The 19,677-nt window shown below is 39.0% G+C and overlaps 2 protein-coding genes across 7 annotated transcripts in view; both read left to right on the plus strand.

Annotated features, from left to right (window-relative positions):
* The window catches only part of iqgap1 (IQ motif containing GTPase activating protein 1), a 57,591-nt gene extending 51,971 nt beyond the window's left edge, over positions 1-5,620 (plus strand). Inside the window, exons 33-37 of the mRNA XM_028014255.1 lie at positions 1,582-1,791; positions 2,764-2,930; positions 3,888-4,010; positions 4,136-4,244; positions 4,374-5,620. Of these exons, the coding sequence (XP_027870056.1) occupies positions 1,582-1,791; positions 2,764-2,930; positions 3,888-4,010; positions 4,136-4,244; positions 4,374-4,487 (723 nt within the window). The 3' untranslated portion in view covers positions 4,488-5,620. The remainder of the gene's footprint in view (positions 1-1,581; positions 1,792-2,763; positions 2,931-3,887; positions 4,011-4,135; positions 4,245-4,373) is intronic.
* Positions 5,621-7,116: 1,496 nt separating this feature from the next.
* crtc3 (CREB regulated transcription coactivator 3) overlaps positions 7,117-19,677 on the plus strand; it is a 48,325-nt gene continuing 35,764 nt past the window's right edge. For 3 of the 6 annotated variants that reach the window (XM_028014158.1, XM_028014161.1, XM_028014162.1), the window contains exons 1-4: positions 7,118-8,308; positions 15,664-15,774; positions 17,469-17,597; positions 19,571-19,632. In XM_028014158.1, coding sequence (XP_027869959.1) covers positions 8,177-8,308; positions 15,664-15,774; positions 17,469-17,597; positions 19,571-19,632 — 434 coding nt within the window. In that variant the 5' untranslated portion in view covers positions 7,118-8,176. Of the gene's footprint in view, positions 8,309-15,663; positions 15,775-17,468; positions 17,598-19,570; positions 19,633-19,677 lie in introns of all 6 variants that reach the window. The other 3 variants (XM_028014157.1, XM_028014159.1, XM_028014163.1) reach the window with 2 other exon arrangements.

Genomic DNA, 19,677 nt, shown 5'->3' on the forward strand with positions numbered 1-19,677 from the left:
ACTTCTGTTTTTTCAGTCCTAGTCATTTTTTTAAGACTGACGCCTCTTCTTTCCTCATTTTGCTTTTAAGCACACTGGATGTTATCACGGTTTGCGGAAACAAACCATGAAAGCAGCCAAAATCCAAGAAAAGAGACCTTCAGAAAATCCAGTTATTCTTCAAGCACCTGTACTAATATCTGGCTAAATAAATGCATAAGTATCCAGCCATTTATTTTAGCTAATGAGCCAATATGAGCAAATTTTTCTTTTAGCACAATTGCGTTTTTGCTAGCTTTGAAGACGTTTAGTGCACTTAACTTTGAATAAATTAATTCTTTCAGATAAACTCAAATGCTAATTTACTTGGTTGTTTAAAGTTTGAGTTGAATAAAGTCTGAAATCTGTGTTGAAGTTTTGGTTGTCAGCCATTAAGGATTCAATTAGACTTTTATATTCATGCTCTTATCTTGAAGGGGGTGAAGGCTGTTTATGCAGCTTTTCCGTTTCCTGAAGGTCTCTCTCTTTTTTCTCTGATAACTTTATTTCAAACAAACGTACAGAAACAAGCTTCCACTAAATACCATGTTGGTTTAATGCTTTAGTAGAACTGAGGTTTACAATTAGTGCTTTAGGGTTAGCACAACTAGCTTTCCAGCTAGCAGTGCCCACCACTGGAGTTGAAGTTAATGTCTTTCCAGAAGCCAAAACTGATAAATCCAAAAGGTTTAGATGTTTAGACAGTTGGAGCTCTGTCCAGATTTTTAACATCCGACTCAAACTGACCTCAGATAAAAGGAACATTTTTAGGATGTTCATGAACAACCTAGGAACCACCAAGACTTAGGTCTACAATGGACTAAAAGATGTTGAAACAATCAGAGTTTAGAGATCTGGTAGCCACGTAAGACATAGATTGACAAGTACTTTTGGAGGAGTCCAATTTAAAACTACAAAGTAGCAACTATGGCTGGACAATATGGCTGAAAAACGTGTCAAGATATAAGCGTTTCGTCTCAGCCGATATCAATAATTATTGATTAGTTTTGTGTTTTAAATATCTGAACCACAGCCAAACTGGTGGGGTGACCTTTCCTGTTATATTCACAATTTTCATTCCACTGCGTTGTTTTTTATTTTTAAGTAGTTTGAGGCAAAGTAGCATAACCTGAAACTGCTGCTGCGCAAGTTACTGAACAGGTTGTTGCTAGGTGACCAGTCGTTACTCAACAGGTCGTTGCTAGGTGACCAAAGAGCGAGTGAGTTAGTTGGTTCCACCCACCTAGCTTACCTGGCTATGAGAGGTTGAGCGTCTAAAGCCTTTCCTCTGCCTATATCCCCCAGAATGCTGTGCAGTTCTGTCCCAACAGGAAAACAATCCAAAACACATCTAACCTGGTTCTGAAATGGGTAAATCAGCTTCTGGGAAGGCCTTCCTGTAGAACATCTTCATCTTTCCCCTCATTAGTGAACAAATCCCAGAGATTTCTAACAATTATTGCAGTTGCACGTTGTGTTTTCAGGCCTTAAAAGCCCAAAAGTTGCAACCAGGTTAACATTGTTCATGTAGTTATTGAGGCCATGTTGTTTTTGTGCTTTCAGGAAGCGGAGTACCAGCGCGCCATGCAGAGGAGAGCCATCAGGGATGCAAAGACCCCAGAGAAGATGAAGCAGGTGAAGCCGGTGGTGGACGACAGTTTGACCCTGCAGGGCAAAAAGGACAAGATCAAGAGCAACCTGCAGCGGCTGGCCGAGCTCGGGAAGGTCCACCCGGAGAACCGGTACCAGGACCTCATCAACGACATCGCCAAGGTTGGAAAAATAAACTCTTTATCTGTGGGGTTTAAAAAACAGCCGCCTCAGTTTTAATCAAGGTTAGTGTATTTCACTAAAACTAACAAGATAATGGAAACTGAAATTCAACATTTTTGTTTTCTGAAATAAATAAAAACTGTAATGAATGGGTGGGAAACTATATTGTGCTTTTATAAGACTAAAACCTACTGAAATTATATCTATAATGTCATTTGTTTTAGTGTTTTAATCTATTTATTGATCTTTTGAACTGATGTAAAATTGGTTTAAATTTTTTCCCCCCACAAAAGCAGTTTATGTTTAGTCTCCAAAATGGCGGCAGCAAACGTTGGGAGAAAACACCAGTCAGTCGGCTCTTCAACAACATTTTAATCAAAACATCTGGTTGAGTATTCATTACCCAATCAATGTAAACATAATCACAGTACAATACTTAAACCTTTTTGAACTCTGCATCTAAATATTAACCAAAGTTTAAAAAAAAACAACAACTACTAATCTAACTAATAAGGAAAAACAACATTTAACTAATAAAAACTAGTAAAAAGGCCTGTCAATATTAACACATAAATCAATAAACTCTAATAAACATTTAACACTCTTATTAACACATTTAGTTTTTTTATAAATTAAAGAAGAAAATAAACAGAAACAACAAATATGATGAATAATGAAATCTCTGTAAACAACATTTTCCATCAAAGAAAGGCTAGTTGAGACCAGAGTGAAGATTTTTAACATCCAATTTTTGATAGAAAGAGAGAAAACACTCTAAAATCTAATTAAAACTAACTGCATTACAGAAACACAAAGTCACAACAAAATAAAACTAAATCATAATGAAATACCTAAATACCAGGGTCACATTATCACCCTGGTTTTAATGTGACGTGTGTGTGTGTGCGCGTGTGTGTGTGTGTGTGTGTGTGTGTGTGTGTGTGCGTGTGTGTGTGTGTGTGTGTGCTGCAGGACATCAGGAACCAGAGGCGGTATCGGCAGCGCAGGAAAGCCGAGCTGGTGAAGCTTCAGCAGACCAACTCGGGCCTGAATTCAAAAACCACCTTCTACAACATGCAGATCGATTCCTACAACCAGTACATCAAGACTTGCATGGACAACCTGGCCAGCAAGGGCAAGTAAGTAAACGTCACACCTGGGTTCCTCCAGGTGATCCTGCTTAAAGCCAAACCGGGCCACACTTTAGACACCCCAGTTTTACGCCTTTATTTGAGGCTATGTGGAGTACTTATGAGTAGTCAGTGACCCATCCAGATCAGAGCCAACCAGGAGCAGAGTTTTGTTTTAATCCATCTATAGTGCTGTGCAAACGATTTAAACCACTCCAACTCCCATGGAAACAGATTTTCTGGCAGCCATTTTTCCAAACTTTCTACGAGTGTTTAAACTGCAGGTATGTGGGGCTGATTTAGTTTTTCTCTCTATTTTTTATTTTTATTTTTTTACAGTATTCAGTCCAGTCGCTTAGCATTTTTAGAACACTACTTTTTTGTATTTAGTCTTTAAAGATCAGTTGTTTATAACCAAAAGACCAATTTACACTCTCAGGCCGGCCACATAAAACCTGCTTAGAGATTAAAATGTCACCCGACTTTTTGAAAAAAGACAGCTTATAAGATAATACAAATATTTACTATAGGAAGCTGGTTTTTAAAGAGCTATCATTATTTTTTTCTATTTTTATCACTAATTATTTATGTTAATCCATCCATCCATTTTCTCTATTACATCTGAAATTAAAAATATTTGCTAATTCTTTTTAATGTTTATGCAGCATTAAGAGCCATTATGGAAGGTCAAAAGAGACACTAATTTGCAGACAAACAGGGTTTAAAGTTATAAACTCCTAATTAAGTTCTGCATAAATTCATGTTGTTTTCGCCTCCTAGTGGCCATCAGGTGTAATGCTTTTTTTGACCAACTCTAAAAGCTTTTTAAGTTGGAGACTTTTACAACAAAGCCAGTAGGAGAATAAGGATGTGTGTCAAAAACAAAATCTAGAAGAAACTCATCAAGTGCCTAAAAAACCTCTTATAAACTTTGTACTGAAAGCCTACTTCATGTTTTCCTCTCAGGTTGTCAAGGAAACCAGGCGACAACAAGGCCAAGAAGAGTAAGCAGGTTGCCCAGAAATACACAGCAGCTCGGCTGAAGGAGAAAGGAGTTCTGATCTCAATAGATGATCTGCAGCCCAACCAGTGAGTGAAGAACTGCAGCTCAATGAATCGGCCTTTTGGTTAACGCATGCCGTTCTAAAAGGCTGAGTACGTCGCTGTGTTTTCTGTCAGATTCTTCATGAGTGAATCTGTTTTTCCTATTACAGATATAAGAATGCCATCTTTGAGATCTCTCCCTCCGAGACGGTTGGCGTGTTTGACGTGAAGGCCAAGTTCATGGGCGTACATTTGGAGACGTTACCATTAGAATATCAGGTACTGCTCTGCATTTCAGCAAACCAGGAGGCTTGGCAGCGACACCACCGTGTTTTACAAACTCTGCTGATGAAACCCTGCGAAAGTTTTCAATTTTTAAAAATGTTTTTGTCTTCTTTTGTCTCCCAGGATCTCCTCCAGCTGCAGTACGAAGGCGTGGCGGTGATGAAGCTCTTCGACAAAGCCACCGTCAACGTCAACCTGCTCATCTTCCTGCTCAACAAGAAATTCTACGGGAAATAGAAAGAAAAGAAAAGGAGCAAAGAGCTACAGACACTGAAATGAAACAGAACCTGGGGGCTGCCTTACCGCCTGCTCTCACTGCACCTCTCATTTCTGCCTATGCAAATTTCTGTGCATTATTTTTATTGTTTTGTTTTTTTTATAAATATATCAGGTGCGTCTCCATGCGCTCTTTTGTCCAAGTTTTCCATGCATCTCATTGCATAGCTGCAGCAAAGTCAAATTTGTATTTTTTGCTTGAATTATTCTGAATATCTTGTACACGGGCTTTGATTTGTTATTGAGATTGCTTTTTGTAATGATTTTTTCCCCCCCAGTTGTCAGTTTACCTACTCAATCCAGATTCTTTGAGCATCAGTAGAAAAATACATGGCAGCATTTTGAAGCCCAGACTTTTATCTGCACTGAGTTCATCTTCCTGCTGCTCCCAACAGAAATATGTTTTGAAGGGAAAATGATAAATTAGCTCTATTTTTGGATATGACATTCACCCCTAACTGTAAAAAGTGGTGAATATTTGATGAAAAAATCTAAATATTTCTCTTTTTTAGACGTATGGACAATAAATATTGGCACTAATCTGAACTCTTAGTGTTTTTCCATGTTTCTTGAAGCAGGCAGAGTCCAAATGTTTGCTCAGATGGATTCGTCAATCAGCTTTTTGACACATTATTTTATATATTTGAATATATATCCACTTTAGTCCATTTATCTTCTGATTAAAGCAGGTCTATGATTGCTGCAGTGAAGATGTCTGCTGATTTGCAAAGACTCTGTTGTATTTTAAATGGAAAAATGCATCAAAGTTGTCTTTATTTATATTTTATATGTTGTCAGTTTCCATTAAATAATAGTTTATGTTTGCTAAGCCTGAGACGGATCTCTTGCATGAGCTCAAGGATGTTCAGTATTACATTGATAAAATGTGGGGAGGGGGAGTCCAGCAGATGGCGCTATACACCATCCAGTTTTCCTCAGCGATCATTTGATTTGGCCTGAAATTCGGACTGTGTGGATTCAGTTATCCGGATGTTAAATTTTCAGTCTGTGTAAAGTTGTCAGTCGGTGACGCTGTCTGCAGCCCAGACTGTGATGTACTCTACCTGTTTTAGAATAAAGCTCTTTCAATGCATCGTGGTTGTTCCTGAGGCAGGTTGCTGGATCTGTGATTATTGGATAATATTAATTAATAATGAGTTGCAGCTGGTACCACTGTTGCCTTGTAGAAAGAAGCTCCTGGGTTCAAACCGCAGTGGGGGTCTTTCTGTACATGCATGGGTTTTCTGCGGGTACTCCGACTTTCTTCCACATTGCAAATGGATTAATTTTTCTCCTTGGTCCCTGCTTGTTTCGCCTAGTCTGTTTGCTGCTCAAATTCATAGCTTTAGGATAATTGAATTTATCTTCTCACCCCATATAAGCGGCAACCCCAACAATGAAACCATCTTGTATGCCTGTCCAGAAGACTGGAAAGCAGGTCTACGTCTAAAACATTCAGTAAACCAGTCCGAGGTCCAGAATGTCCCATCGGTTCTACACAGCAACAATTTCACAAATTGGTTGATATAGTGATTCTCCAAGTAGCTATAATCACAGTTTGGAACTGAAATAGGTCTGTGTTTAGTGAGTCTGTTTGGAAAAACTGAAATATTTTTGGCTTGCTTGGGATGGGAGAAACATCTGTGTTCAGGCTGATTCAAAAATAACTTTTTAATAAAGATGTCTGGAAGGTGGATTTTGAAGATCTGATCATTACAAAAGACAGAAGCAAGAAAAGTGAATCAGGAAGTACAGACAAGAGGAGCAATCAAAAGAGGAAATGTTGCAGGTATTCAGACTAAAGCTGATTATTAATGCATCATGGCAGCTCAAAGCACTTTCCTTGTATATGTGTGGATTTTAATGCCACTCTTCATTGTATTATGGCACACACTACCATCTAAGAACTAATTACTTAACTTGATTTACTGATATTTTTTGCAGTTAATTTCCTGTCCTTTAAAGTGGACAACATTTTTTTGCTCTAAAATTAAATCTATTTTAGACTTTAACCTGCAGTTTTGTAACCAAAGATTTTTTGCAGATTGACCAACTCTTTATTTTGTAAGGCTGACATGCTTTGGAGGTAGGGGAGTAGAGGCAGTATTTATATTCAAATAAAGCTGGTGATCGTGCCTATTAATAGGTTGCATCTTTCTGATTGACAGGCTGAGGCACATACTGAACTGGGCTAAAAGGTAATGGTTCCTTTGCACTGTGTCCACATGCTTGCTCAGGACAATCTTAACATTTACTGTAATCTACAGGACTTTATATGCTTTTTAAAAGTAAACTTATTTTGTTTTAGTGTCAAATGTTTAATAAAACATATTCAGGGAAGGGGGTCTGAAGAATTGAATGAGGAGTTAACAGAACAGGAGCAAGTTGATAAATTGTTATTTTTAATTGCATGTAAACATCTATTTTAAAAGTACATGTTGGGGGGGGGGGGGGGGGGGGGGGGGGGGGGGGGGGGGAGAATATTGTTTTGCCGAAAGACGAGAGTGAAAAGAGGAAAAACGTTTTGGATCACAGAATGAAACGGTTAATCATCCAAGGCAGCATCGTTAAGGCTTGACTTTGTCTCCCTCTTGTGGCCACCGGCAGAGTCGACAGAGTTTAACGAGGTAATGTTTTCCTCGCAGGCAGCAGCAGTATGGGGGATAACAAGCCTGTGGATCTCACTGCCGTTTTCTAGCTCTGTCATTCCTGGACTCATGTACTAAAGAACATCTGCGCCGTTTTTGGAAAATAACCACCTCAAAAAAGTGTGATATTGGCGAGGAAAAGACGAGCGTTTCCGTCCGCGCTGCTTTGTTTATCTTCATGGAGTCGTCGGACCGGAGTTTGTCTGAGATCTCTGCGCAGTCCGTGGATTAACTCGGGACTCGCCTCTTCTGTGGAGAGCCGTGATATATCTATCCCAACTACCAGCGTGGATTGCGTCGCACACGGACAGTTTGGGAGCTAATTATTCTCACTTTAGGGGAAATAAAGTGGAAATTGTATCAAGTCAATAAATGCGGGACCAGCGGACACTTGTTGAAACAGTTTAAAGCGTCGCTGTTTTGTCGCAGCGTTTTAGCCGAAGAGGTTAAAACTTGAGTTGTTTTTTTTAAGCAGAGGAAGACAACAAAAGGATACGTTGTTAAAAATTACAGACATGGTCCGTTCAGCAGCTTAGCTAAAGGGGTTAGCTGCCGATGTTCGTTCAGTTGTGTTGTGTTAGCAACATGCTAACGTTATCCTAACATTCAAACAAGTAGTTTGTTCAAATGCGCTAATATGAGGTTAAATACGCAGATAAGTTGCCGTGTTTCTTATCAATGTATTCTCGAAACTAAGTGTGAATAATTTCCAAACATTAAAACAGCAGCAGAGTTTTAATTTATTCCGTTACAAGTAATCGGGAGATAACTTTTCTGACAGCTTAACGTTAGCTTAGCCGCGTTAGCACGACCAGGCGAACGGAGTCAGTTTGCGGCAACTTGGTACTGCCGCTCATGTGCGGAGAGTTTCCAGGGATTCTGATGGGTCTGCAGCTGCGGTCTCAGAGAGGTTTTGGAAGATAAACAGCCGCCCGCCTCATCTCCAGAACGGTCTTCCACTTTTCTACCCCCCGCTAAAGTTTTTAAACTGCGGCCCGCACAATGTCCGGCTCCGCGGGCACAGGTGGCTCCAACCCCAGGAAGTTCAGCGAGAAGATCGCGCTGCACAACCAGAAGCAAGCAGAGGAGACGCGGGCCTTTGAGCAGCTCATGACCGACCTCACCGTATCCAGGGTAAATACAGCTCGTTTTCTCCTGCATGCGGTCCTCTGAACCCGGACAGCCGCTGCTGCTAGTCGGACAGATTGGGCTGAGATTTGTGGTTTTAGTTTGGTTTCCCTTCCTTCTGGAGGTTGACTTGCAAACATGAAATGACTTCAAATCATTTTATGATTTCTCTTATATATTTCAGTTTAAGAGAAAACATAAATGAATCACTCATTTGTATGTTCATCTTAAGTAGTTGTTCAATGTCCTGCAGATGTGTCTTCCTCTGACATCTGCAGGAAGATGATCCAAAAGGTTCTGTCTCCTCCTCCACATTTCCTTCAGTTCTGCAGAATCCCGTTAATGAGCCACTTATTTAAATCAGGTGTGCAGAAGCACCAACCCTGCAGGAATAGCTTTGCTCAAGGGCTTTTAAAAATCAGATCAAACATGCAGATATTCAGATTGGCTAGTAGAATAATTATTCCTTATGTATTGTTTTGTGTCTATTTTAATTGTTAAATAACTAATATATAAGGAAATATTTTATTTGTGGCTTAGTCAATTTCAGCAAAAATCTATTCAATAACTTATTTTACTTTTTAATTTTTTTTTATCACTTTGTATATCTATGTTTAGGAATTATATGTATGTATGTCTGTATGTATGTGTGTGTGGGCGTGTTTGTTTACTAGTTTAATCATTTGCAATATGTTTGGCTGTGATGCCTGTAAAACACACTGTGCTGCAGTTGTATAATTGAACACTGCTCTACATATAACTGATTGGCTGGAATTACAGCTGCCTCTAAAATTAATTGCCCCCTCCCCTCTTTAATTTCAAAGGTAACACATTCTTTTAATTTGTCGACTTTTTTTCTACAGCCAAATTTTGCATTTGTTTTTTTTCTATTAAACCCTTTATTTGAAAAATAAGTCAGTTGGATGTCCATGTAACATAAATGTTATTGAATAACATATTTATAGGCTTATCTGGTTTGAATGTGATTCAGTCAGATATTAACATGATCTACATGGAAACGGAAACTAAGTTATTTTCTGGCTGATATCCCAATGTGCTGACTTGACTTGTAAATTCAAACTTTGTCTTTCTTTTGTCTCTCTAAATTGTTTTGTAACCATAAAAACCACAGTAATGGGTTAAAATTAGTCTTAAATAAATGTTTAAATGATACCAATATCATGCCTGGATTCTGCATTGTTTAGATCAGCGTCTCTCACCTCTGGTCCTGCACGTTTTAGGTGCTGCTACACAGCTGACTTGATCTAAATCAAGTTCCGTTGTAAGCGGTAAAGATTAAAAAAGACGATCAAAATGAACTGTTAAAGCATTACAAAATAAAATTGAGAAGCTTCAAAAGGATCTCAAAGCAAAGGTTCATAAAATTAAAGGAGAAATAAACATTATTAAAGAGCTTATGAAAAATGAAGGAAATCTTGAGAGTGTTCAGTCTCACTGTGATGATTTAAAACTAATGCTTGAAAATGCAAATCAGCTGTATGAGTCTGTTATTCCACTGTTTCCTGCTGAAGAACAAGAAAAACAAAGCACTTGGTTTTCAAGCTTGTGTAAATATAATTCTGAATTTATACAAGAAGTTGAAAAATGGCTTTCAGGTGCAGAACAACTCAACAATTTAGCTCAAACGGGTAAAGAAGCTGAATTATATCAGGCTCAATTGTCCAGTGTTGATCTCTGCGTGAATAAAGAGCATAATGCACCTTTAGTTTCTCAGCATTTAGAATGTGATGAAAATGCTGATGTTGAGGATGATGTAAAGCCAAGTGACAGTGTTTCTGATGTTGACAGCAGAAGGTCTAGAAGAAGTCGTTCATCAAGAATTAAGTCCTCTGTGTCTTCTACATTTTCAGCTCATGTTAAAGCAGAAGCAGATATGGCTGCATTAAAGGCACGACACAAGCTGTTGAAACAAAAACATGCTTTAGAGGAGCAGGAGGAACAGCTAAGGAAAAAGAAAGAAGAACTGGATTTGGAGATTGAAATTGCAGCCTCAATGGCTAAAGTTAAGGTGTTTCAAAGCTCTGTCTGTTCTCAAGTAACTAGTGCTGCACAGATTAGATCTGATGGCATGAATTCATATTTTGAGCATGAAAATAAAAGATCTCAAATGTTGAATGTGGATGCAGATACATTTGTACCTACAGCAGCTGGAACTGACCATCATGATAAAGCTCCAACCTTTCAGTCCTATTCTTGTTTGGGTGCATGACCTAAAGACACAAAGGTTAAATAAAATCCAGACACATTTACTGACCAGGTGAAGATAAAAACAACACAAGTTGAAGTTCCAACAGACCTAATGTTTCATCAAACTCAGCCACAATCATCACATCATAAAAATTCATTGTCAGTTGATGAAAATAAACAACCGTTAAGTGTATTGGAAAGGCAGAATGAAATTACAAGCTTGCTTGTAAATCAACAATCTTTATTTTTTCTGCCAAAACGAGACATACCGATATTTGATGGTGATCCACTATAATTTAAGACATTCATGACGGCGTTTGAACACAGCATTGAAACAAAGGCGCAGAGCGTCAAAGATTGTTTATACTTCTTGGAGCAGTACACTAGAGGTCAGCCTCATGACCTAGTAAGAAGCTGTGTTCATATGCCTAGTGATTCTGGATATGCTAAAGCTAAATCTTTACTTCAAGAACATTCTGGTTGTTCATTGAAGATTATTGCTGCATATATGAATAAAGTTTTGTCATGGCCTGCTTTGCAAGCAGAAGATGTAAAAGCTTTACAAGCATTCAGCTTTCTGCTCAGGGAATGCTGCAATGTGATGGAAAACAATGGCTGTATGCATGAGTTGGATGTCCCTGCCAATATGCAAGCAATCATCAAAAAACTGCCCTTTAAACTGCGGGACAGATGGAGAAATGATGTGTGTGATTTACAGGAGAAGTTCAAAAGAAGAGTAACTTTCAGTGACATTGTTCGGTTCGTAGAAAGGCAAGTGAAGATCGCCAGTGATCCACTTTTTATTGATATTCAAGATTCTTTATCTAGACCAAAGAAGGATGTAGGAATCTATAAATCACAGCAGCGATTAAAGATGAAAGGAAGTAGTTTTGCTACTATTGTTGGAGATATGGAGAAGAAAGCTGACCTTGAAGTAAAGAAAGGACAAGAGACAGTTGTTATAAAGAGTTGTTTATTTTGTGGAGCTGGACATTCCTTGGACACATGCCCTCTACTGGGAAGGAGGACACATGTTGAGAAATGGACATTTCTGAAAGAAAATGGGGTGTGTTTTGGCTGTTTATGCACTGGGCACATCAGCAAAGACTGTAAAATAGAATATAGAATAGAATTACTTTATTCATCCCAGCAGGGAAATTATTTCGCTGTTACAGCAGCATAGAGACAAGACACACAACAGCTACCACTGAGTAGCAATTGTAGACAAAATAAAAATAAAAATAAAATATAACATGCTGTCAATATAAAAAGCAACGTAGAGCATCTTAGTTCATACCAAAAGTTTGGACACACCTTCTCATTGAATTCAATGAGAAGGTGTGTCCAAAGTTTTGGTCTGTACTGTATGTTGATACGGTCCTTGAGGTTTGTGATGATGGAAAAGACAGAGAAGATTGACGACAATTGGGTTCCTAACAACTTATATCACTGTGGTAGTTTCCGCAATGATTTAATACGGTGGTTTTTCTCTGGACCTCCAGTTCCTCACGTTTTATGTCTCTCCTTTTTGCTTAAATAACTGGGTGATTAACCGGCTTCGGCAGCAGTAGTTGGCCTGCAGAGAAGGTCCTGCAGTCACTTTAATCAGCCCTGCTGGAGCTGAACATCTAAAACATGAAGACTGGTTGGGAGCCATTGAGAGCATATCATGTATGTAGTCTGTTTAAATGGTATTGTTCAACTCTAGTTGATTTAACTTTAACAACCTTTATCTTTGAGTTGCCATACTTCACCATAATTTCTCGTCCAACTGATTAATTTGTTGCTTTTCGGGTTGGGCTTTTTAACTCCCTGCAGAGAACTTGCTTAGAAATTATTTACTATGTGTGTAAGTGTTTACACTTTGTTTACTTCTTGTTAGATGAGAAATGTATCAGAGATCACAAACTGTTCTTTTCAGGTATTCATATTGAGTGGCTAATAACAGAAAGTCCTCATATATTATATTATGTGACACCAGAGCCGATCAAAGCCATGTTGCCAGTTAACATATTAATGTCTTCTGACTGTTTGGTTTCTGGCTGTAAATTAAAGCTGCTCGAAATATTGAATTGCAGTTGTCATCATCTTGTTGCAGATGCGCATCTGTGGCTCCATGGAGGCAATATTAGGCCTGGAGAGCCATGGATCATAACGGTGGACTGTTATGATCTAAAATCTGCTGATTACATGTCTCGATTGAGGTAGAACCTTATACCAGGGGTGTCCAAAGTGGGTCCTGGAGGGCCGGCATCCTGCACGTTTTAGTTCTCTCCCTGGTTTAACGCACCAGGATACAATGATGGCTCGTTAGAAGGCCTAAGAAGAGCACTGACCTGCTGAAAAGGTTGTTGGTACCACCAGGGAGAGAACAAAAATGTGCAGGATGCCAGCCCTCCAGGACCCACTTTGGACACCCCTGCCTTATAGGATCCTTTAATAGACCTCAAGACGACCAGTTTTTGTTTTTGAAGCGTTTTTTTGGTTTCATCTTGCCTGTAGGAGCTTTTCTAATAAAAGGGACGTTCTGTGACATTTCTGTTATTGTCCTTGGTCCAGAGAAGCGTTTGAACATAGAAACTCAACGCCGTAACCTGTCCTCACAAAGCGAATCCTGGGGGTTATTGAGTCTATACGAAATGGAGGAATCCTGAGGTTGTTTCGGACTTGTCTTTCACTTCCTGTCTTGTTGTTATGTCACTTTGCTGTTGCATCGGAAGGACATCGTCCTTTAATTGCATCCAGAGAAATTCTGACACTATTTTCCTACGGTGTTCGTCTGAGCTGTGAGATTCACAAATGATGTGGTTTTGAGTTGCGCCTGAATGTAAAGTGTGAGCTGTTCAGTACACGGGATAGCTGGGTTTAGAACCAGATGGTTAAATATTCACACCAGCAAACAAATGATTTAGGAAACCATCCTCTGTAGCTGAATGCACAGACAGTTCCAGGACTTCCCTCAGTGGCTTTTTGCGGCAGGTAGTTTGCATTTTGATGAACAATAGATGTGTTATGTTGGAAGTTTTTTTTTTTAATGAAAATATCACCGTTACTATCAGAGGCACGTTGTTTACTGCCGTTTGTTTATGTTTGTGCAGTACCAGAATTAGTTCTGTCATCCTGGAAGAGAACATCTTCAGGTTGCACATTTAAACTGAAAAAATAGTTAGGATTTGTTCTTCAGTGCAAGCTTAAGAAATAGAAAGCAAAATTATTTGATGATTTAGGAAGTATCTTATAAATGTCTTTTTTACTTCTTCCAGGCTTGCAGGAGAATTATTTCTAATAAATAATTCGGTAGTTATTTGACTTACTTTTCTTAGTGGAGAGCGATTTACAGAAACATTTATTAAGTCCAAGTGAAACACATCATATGGATTAATTTGACAAAGCTTGATATTTTAACACATTCATTTATCTCTATTTTCATTCGAAATGTATGAAACTTTATGAGAAATTGCTTTGTTTTTTTAAAATGTAATGGACACAGTAAATGGAAAAAGGCCGAAATTCGGGGAAAAGGTTTAAAGTGAAGTGAGATAAGAGAAAAAATAAATCAACACCATAGAAGTCTGCCTCTAAACCTGCAGAAAGACAGAAAAAAACAAAATGGAGAAACCACAACAACAAGCAACTTATGCATATATAATGAAAAGTTTAGTTTAAGTTTTATAAAAGATGAATTAGTGAACTGCTCCCCAACGTAGAGTGAATCTGAATACCTTTATTTTTCTTAATCATGATGATTTTCTAACAGGTAATGAAAACACATTTAAGATTAGAATATTAAATCGGACCAATAAAAAACTATTTTTAAACACAGAAATGTGGACCTAATGGGAAATGTTTTATTACCTGTTTAAAGGTTATTTCCAAAAGGTGTTTTAGTCAAATAAGACTCACCAGGATGTGTATCAGACTTTAATGAATATAACTTTATTTGGTTAAGTTACCTGCCTGATCTTAAAATAATGCCTGTTTCATATACACACAGTTTTTCCACTCAAGATATTCATAATTTATTTTCTTGGTTGGTTCCATTCCACCAAAATGTAATTGTCAGAGATGTCCTAATGAGGAATTTAAGTCCCAGACAACATGTAATATCAGATATTACTTTGGGTTTCCTTACATAAGCTTCTCACTGCGGTTTGCTGGAGTTTTTGCCCATTCCTCCTGACAGAACCAGTGGAACTGGGTCAGGTTTGTAGACCAGCCGTGTCGCTCGCCCACGCCTTTTCAGCTCTGCCCACAGATTCTCTATGGGACTGAGATAAAGGTTTTGTGTTGGCTACGCCAAAACGACTTTGTAGCACTTTGTAACCACTCTGGTGGTAAATTTGTTTATTTGGACGACATCTTGGGAAGTCTTGCGACGTTTTGAAGTCGTGGCTTCTTCATCACTGAGCGGCATTTCATCTTATGTTGGTAGGAGACTTTTTCTTAACCACCGAACTGAACACATGGATGTGGAACCTTCTCTACCTGATATCTTGACTGTTTTTCTTATGGAGACATATTGTATAAGGTACACTTTTTGCACATTTTTGTATTTCCATTTGGGTCTACTTCTAAAAACAGTCCAAACGCTTAAAAAAACCACCCAGATGTTTTTTGGCAATACTCTAATGTTTTTTGGTGTCTGGAAAATGAATCAAGTGTTTTGTTGCTAATTTACTATCCAGAAACCACTTGCTGCATTCTTGTTGGTTGTGCAGGAGGCTCCACGTCTGCTTTTCAAAGATGTATGGTTGTATAAATGTGCATCTGTTTGCAGCCTTTTCCAATTGTGAGTGTAAATGTTGAGTTTGGGGGCCTGGCCAGCAGCAGATTATTTTAATTTAAAGTGACTAAATGTCTTAAAACAGCTCAAAATAAACAGAAATGAGCAGACTAAATCTCATTATCCAAGAATGATTTTGTGCAAAAAAGGTAATGAACATGTTTTGGATAGACCATAGATCTATTCTAACCTCTTCAAATAAGCATCATTTAAAAATACCTCAACAGGTGTGCCTCATTTTAACTCAAATGTTGTGAATTGACCTGTCAGAAGCATCATCATCATCATCACCATCAGGATTTTCCCTGCTGTTAAAGGGACATCAGCAGTTCTTCCCTTTCTGATGCCTGTTTGTCTCGGCGTCCTGCAGGTGCAGTTCCAGAAGGTACAGCAGCTCCGTCTGTCCCAGTCCCGGGTGCAGTACTATGGTGGCTCTCTGCCCAACGTCAATCAGATCGGCAACACCAACACAGATTTTCAGGTGGGAACTTGTAATACGCCTCCAGCTCTGATGGGCGGAGAGCAAAATGAAATGTTATGAATCGTTTCAAGGACGAGTTTCATTGAGTAATTCCTTCGGTTTGTCAAGGATTTGGCTTATTGTGCAGGAGATCATCCAGCTCAAAGACTTTTTAGCTGTTTTGCATCAACACCATTCTGCTTTTCTGAAACTTCTAGAAGCTTCAGCACAATCTTTTGTAAAAACAGATAAAGAACCGCCATGTTTTGTATTGTTTTATTGAAGGCCTTTGCATCACTTCAAACAAACAAAGCAAAGCCATTGTGCTGAAAATTTTCCATGTGGATAGAACAGATAAATAAAAGACACAAACATGGATGTTTTCTGTAGTATCTGCTTATCTTTAGATCACAATCTGCCAGATCAAGGTCTGCCTCATCTTCTCAAGGCCTGTTCTTCCAGGCAGCCTCTCCTAATTTCTAATTCTCCAGCAAAAACAGCTCAACTGGGAACTAAACTCACAGAAATGCAAATAAACCTTTTCTAGAAGCTCTGAATAATTTAGAGTTATGGACAAAGAGGGGAGAGTGAAACATCAGTGCATTAATCCTTGACAGTTTTCAGAGGCTGAGTTTTTCTCTTTCTGTGTCAGCTCCATCAGGAGTGCTGGGAGACTGCAGGTCCACGTAAAGGTGCCCTTGTTATTTGGAAGAATGGCTCTTTTTAAGTAGAGCTGCTATCCAGAAATCAATCCCAGCACAGAGGGAGAAAGCTCCTCTTACTCAAAGAGTCCATTTATCCTTCTGAGAACAAAACGGAAAAAACCCCTAAATGGCTCCTTGATTCCCCTTTATAATTATTTATCAAACATTGTTCAAATGAACAAATCCTCTCTGGCTAATGCAGCACTCCTAAAAAGCACTGAAAAAACACACATGTTTTATCTGTAACTTACATTGTTAAGATGTGTCTGTGATGTCATTTGATTTCTGCAGATCTTTGTTTTATGAAGGAAGCAAACTGCACCATGTGGGAGTGCTAAAAGAGCTTCATGCTGGTTATTTTTTACCATGGTGATAACAAAAACATCCTAGAAAACTTCTCCTCAGTGCATTATAAAGATTCTGACGTGTCAGATTCTTGTTTCTACTGATTCAGATCCGTATCCGAGGGAGACGGACCCTCATCGATCTGAAAAGGGGCTTTATGCTCCGGCTTGTGTTACTGTCACGCTTTGAGTTTTAGCCAGCAGGAAATTGAGTCACTTCATCCTTCATGCTGATTGGTAGCGAGGATAAACGTCGAAAGAGCATTAAATTAAATTCAGCTTTTATTGCAGTAACAGAATCGCACATTGGAGTTTTTAATTTGAATTATTCATTCAACAAAGAAATATGATGCAAAGCTCAAAAAAGTCAATTTTGCAGAATACTGCCTCTTTAATTATTGCTTAGGCTTCAGATTTTGGTTTGCAGCTACTTTCTGCCTTCCTGGAATGGCATTCTGTCTTATCTTTCCCATTTTGAATAGTGCTCAAATTAAGGGTTGGATGATTAAAATGGTTTTAATGTGGAATAATGCTGCTGCTTTTCCAGAAAAATAAAATCAGGTCATAACATCTGGATGCTAGATGTGAATAACTGACTTTTTTTTGGGAATGCTGCTGCTACTGTTGTATTTCTGATGTAAGCTTCCTGCTCCTGTCTCCTCCACAGGGTGGCTTCCCCTCAGGGCTGGACTCGGTCCGGGGGACCCGCCACCACGGGCTGGTGGAGCGGGTCCACAGGGACCGCAACCGCATCAACTCTCCTCACCGCCGACCCATCGACAAGCACGGCCGGCAGATATCCTTCCATACGCGTTTCATGTTGCCACAGTGAACCTGGGACCATGCAGTCGGTCCTGTTTGTTTGTGTTTACGTTGCTCTCTATATTGTGACGATGGAGGTGTATTGTTGCCTTGGGAGTGGAGTTGGTCATTAAAATGAATGTGACGCAGAAACGCCATGCTCAGCTTATGACTAATATAAAGTGAGAGTGGTAGGTTTACGAGCAGGTTGTAATCTGGTGAGAATGGAGTGAAAAGCAGAGCGGTTAATGTTTTCTTCCTGTTAGCTTTAATTGTTTGCAGACAGCTAATGTGTGCTTGTGTGGGTTGTATAAATCTCCCACCATCAGAGCATCAGAGATAATCACTCAGCTGTTTAATATTTGACCCGAAACGGTACCAACCATTTTAATTGATTCTATCCAACATGTTGTCCTGACAGCTGAACCTAATGAGGAATCTGCTTCCAAACACGATGATGATGTCTTGCTGATGTTACGAGTGTAGTGAGTGTTTCGAATCAAATCATCTTGTGCCGCCAAAAGCAATTAATCCTGAGCGTCAGTTTAATGAACTGACCTGTTTTATTATTTACTCTTTTCCTTGATCCTTCCTATGTCTTTGTTTGATTTAATTTCAAACACTACACTGCAAAAACACAAAGTCTTAAGTATTTTTGCTTAGTTTATTCTGCAAATATTTTAGCACACTTGAATTAGGACAAGACTCCTGGTTTCATTTTTAGAGTCGTTGAGTTTTGCTAACTTTGTCTAATTGACCACGATATGGTTTCAGTCAGGACTGACGCAGATTTTAAAGTGTTTACGATGCATTCTGGGTACAGAATAAACATAATTTTGCTGCGTAAACAATCTGCACCCACTTCAAAATAAGAGCGTGAATATAAACGTCTTAACTAGACGAACAGTCAGTAACAAGTTTATAAAACAGCCCAGTTGAGGGAGTTAAATGCACTAAAGGTTTTTAGCATTATCTAAAGTGCTAAATGAAGAATTAGCTCAGCGATTAGCGACGTGTGCCCCTCACTAGGATTTTGGTCGCATTTTTCTGCTATGTGAAGGTATCTTTAGTGAAAAATAACGCTGCATTATGTAACTGCTGCTCTGAAGTTGCCTGTTTGTTTATTTTTTAACACCAGTATTTACGTTTGTGATGATATTTTACGTTGAAATTGTCGACCCCTACCGGCCGGAGCCAGTCAAGCTGAGAATAAATTCAGTAAATATCAGATTGTTGACGACCTGCTGAACTCTTTTAGTTCTTCCTTTGCATTTTAATGTGTTTGATGTTTTTCAGTTATCGCCACCTACTGTTGGGCAGTAGTATTTCTTCTTATTTTATTGTAATTATGTCAGTTTCCTCTTGCTTCAGGCTTAAGGAGTCCTGCTACAGTTTCTCAGGCTGCTCTCTCTGCTAGATACTTGTTAAAAAAGCGAAACCCAGGTGTGTCGTACATTAGAGAGGTGCTTGAATTATCCTCGTCTGTGTTTGGAGAAAGCTCAGCAGTGGTGTTAGTCCTCTCCACTTTGTGTTTGTATGCGCTTGAGTGGCTTATCTCATGTTTTGTGTTGCATGTGATGAGTGGCAACAGACCTGCAGGCTTTGAAAATCTTCGTCCCTGCTGATTAAACTTTAAGTACAGGTTTTTGAAGAGTTGCTGGCTTGTTTTTTTTGTGATGTTTGCTTCTGGTGAAAGTTTTTCCCGCGTTAATAGGCTCAACTATCAGGCTCTGTGATAGCAAGATGAAACATGTTCTGCTCTACTACACACAGTGAGAAACTGCTCAGGGTTTAAGCCGTTATTCAGATAATTATCTTGTTTTTTTATTAGCTGTTGAACTGGGAAACTTCATTGTTCAGTGTAATTTGCGCCACATTAAGGCTCTTTGTAACAGTAAAGTTTAATCATAATGATTTCATGCCATTACTTCTGTTTTTATGTTGATCTTTTCCTTGACATAACCCTACATGGAGAGCTCACCATATGCAGCCGTGTACCTGTCGCCGCCGCCAGACAACAGCTGGAGAAGGTGAGACCAACCTTATGGTTTCTGTTTATTCTGCTTCCTCTCACC

The sequence above is a fragment of the Xiphophorus couchianus genome, chromosome 4, assembly GCF_001444195.1.
Source record: "Xiphophorus couchianus chromosome 4, X_couchianus-1.0, whole genome shotgun sequence".
In the NCBI taxonomy this organism is placed as follows: Eukaryota; Metazoa; Chordata; class Actinopteri; order Cyprinodontiformes; family Poeciliidae; genus Xiphophorus; species Xiphophorus couchianus.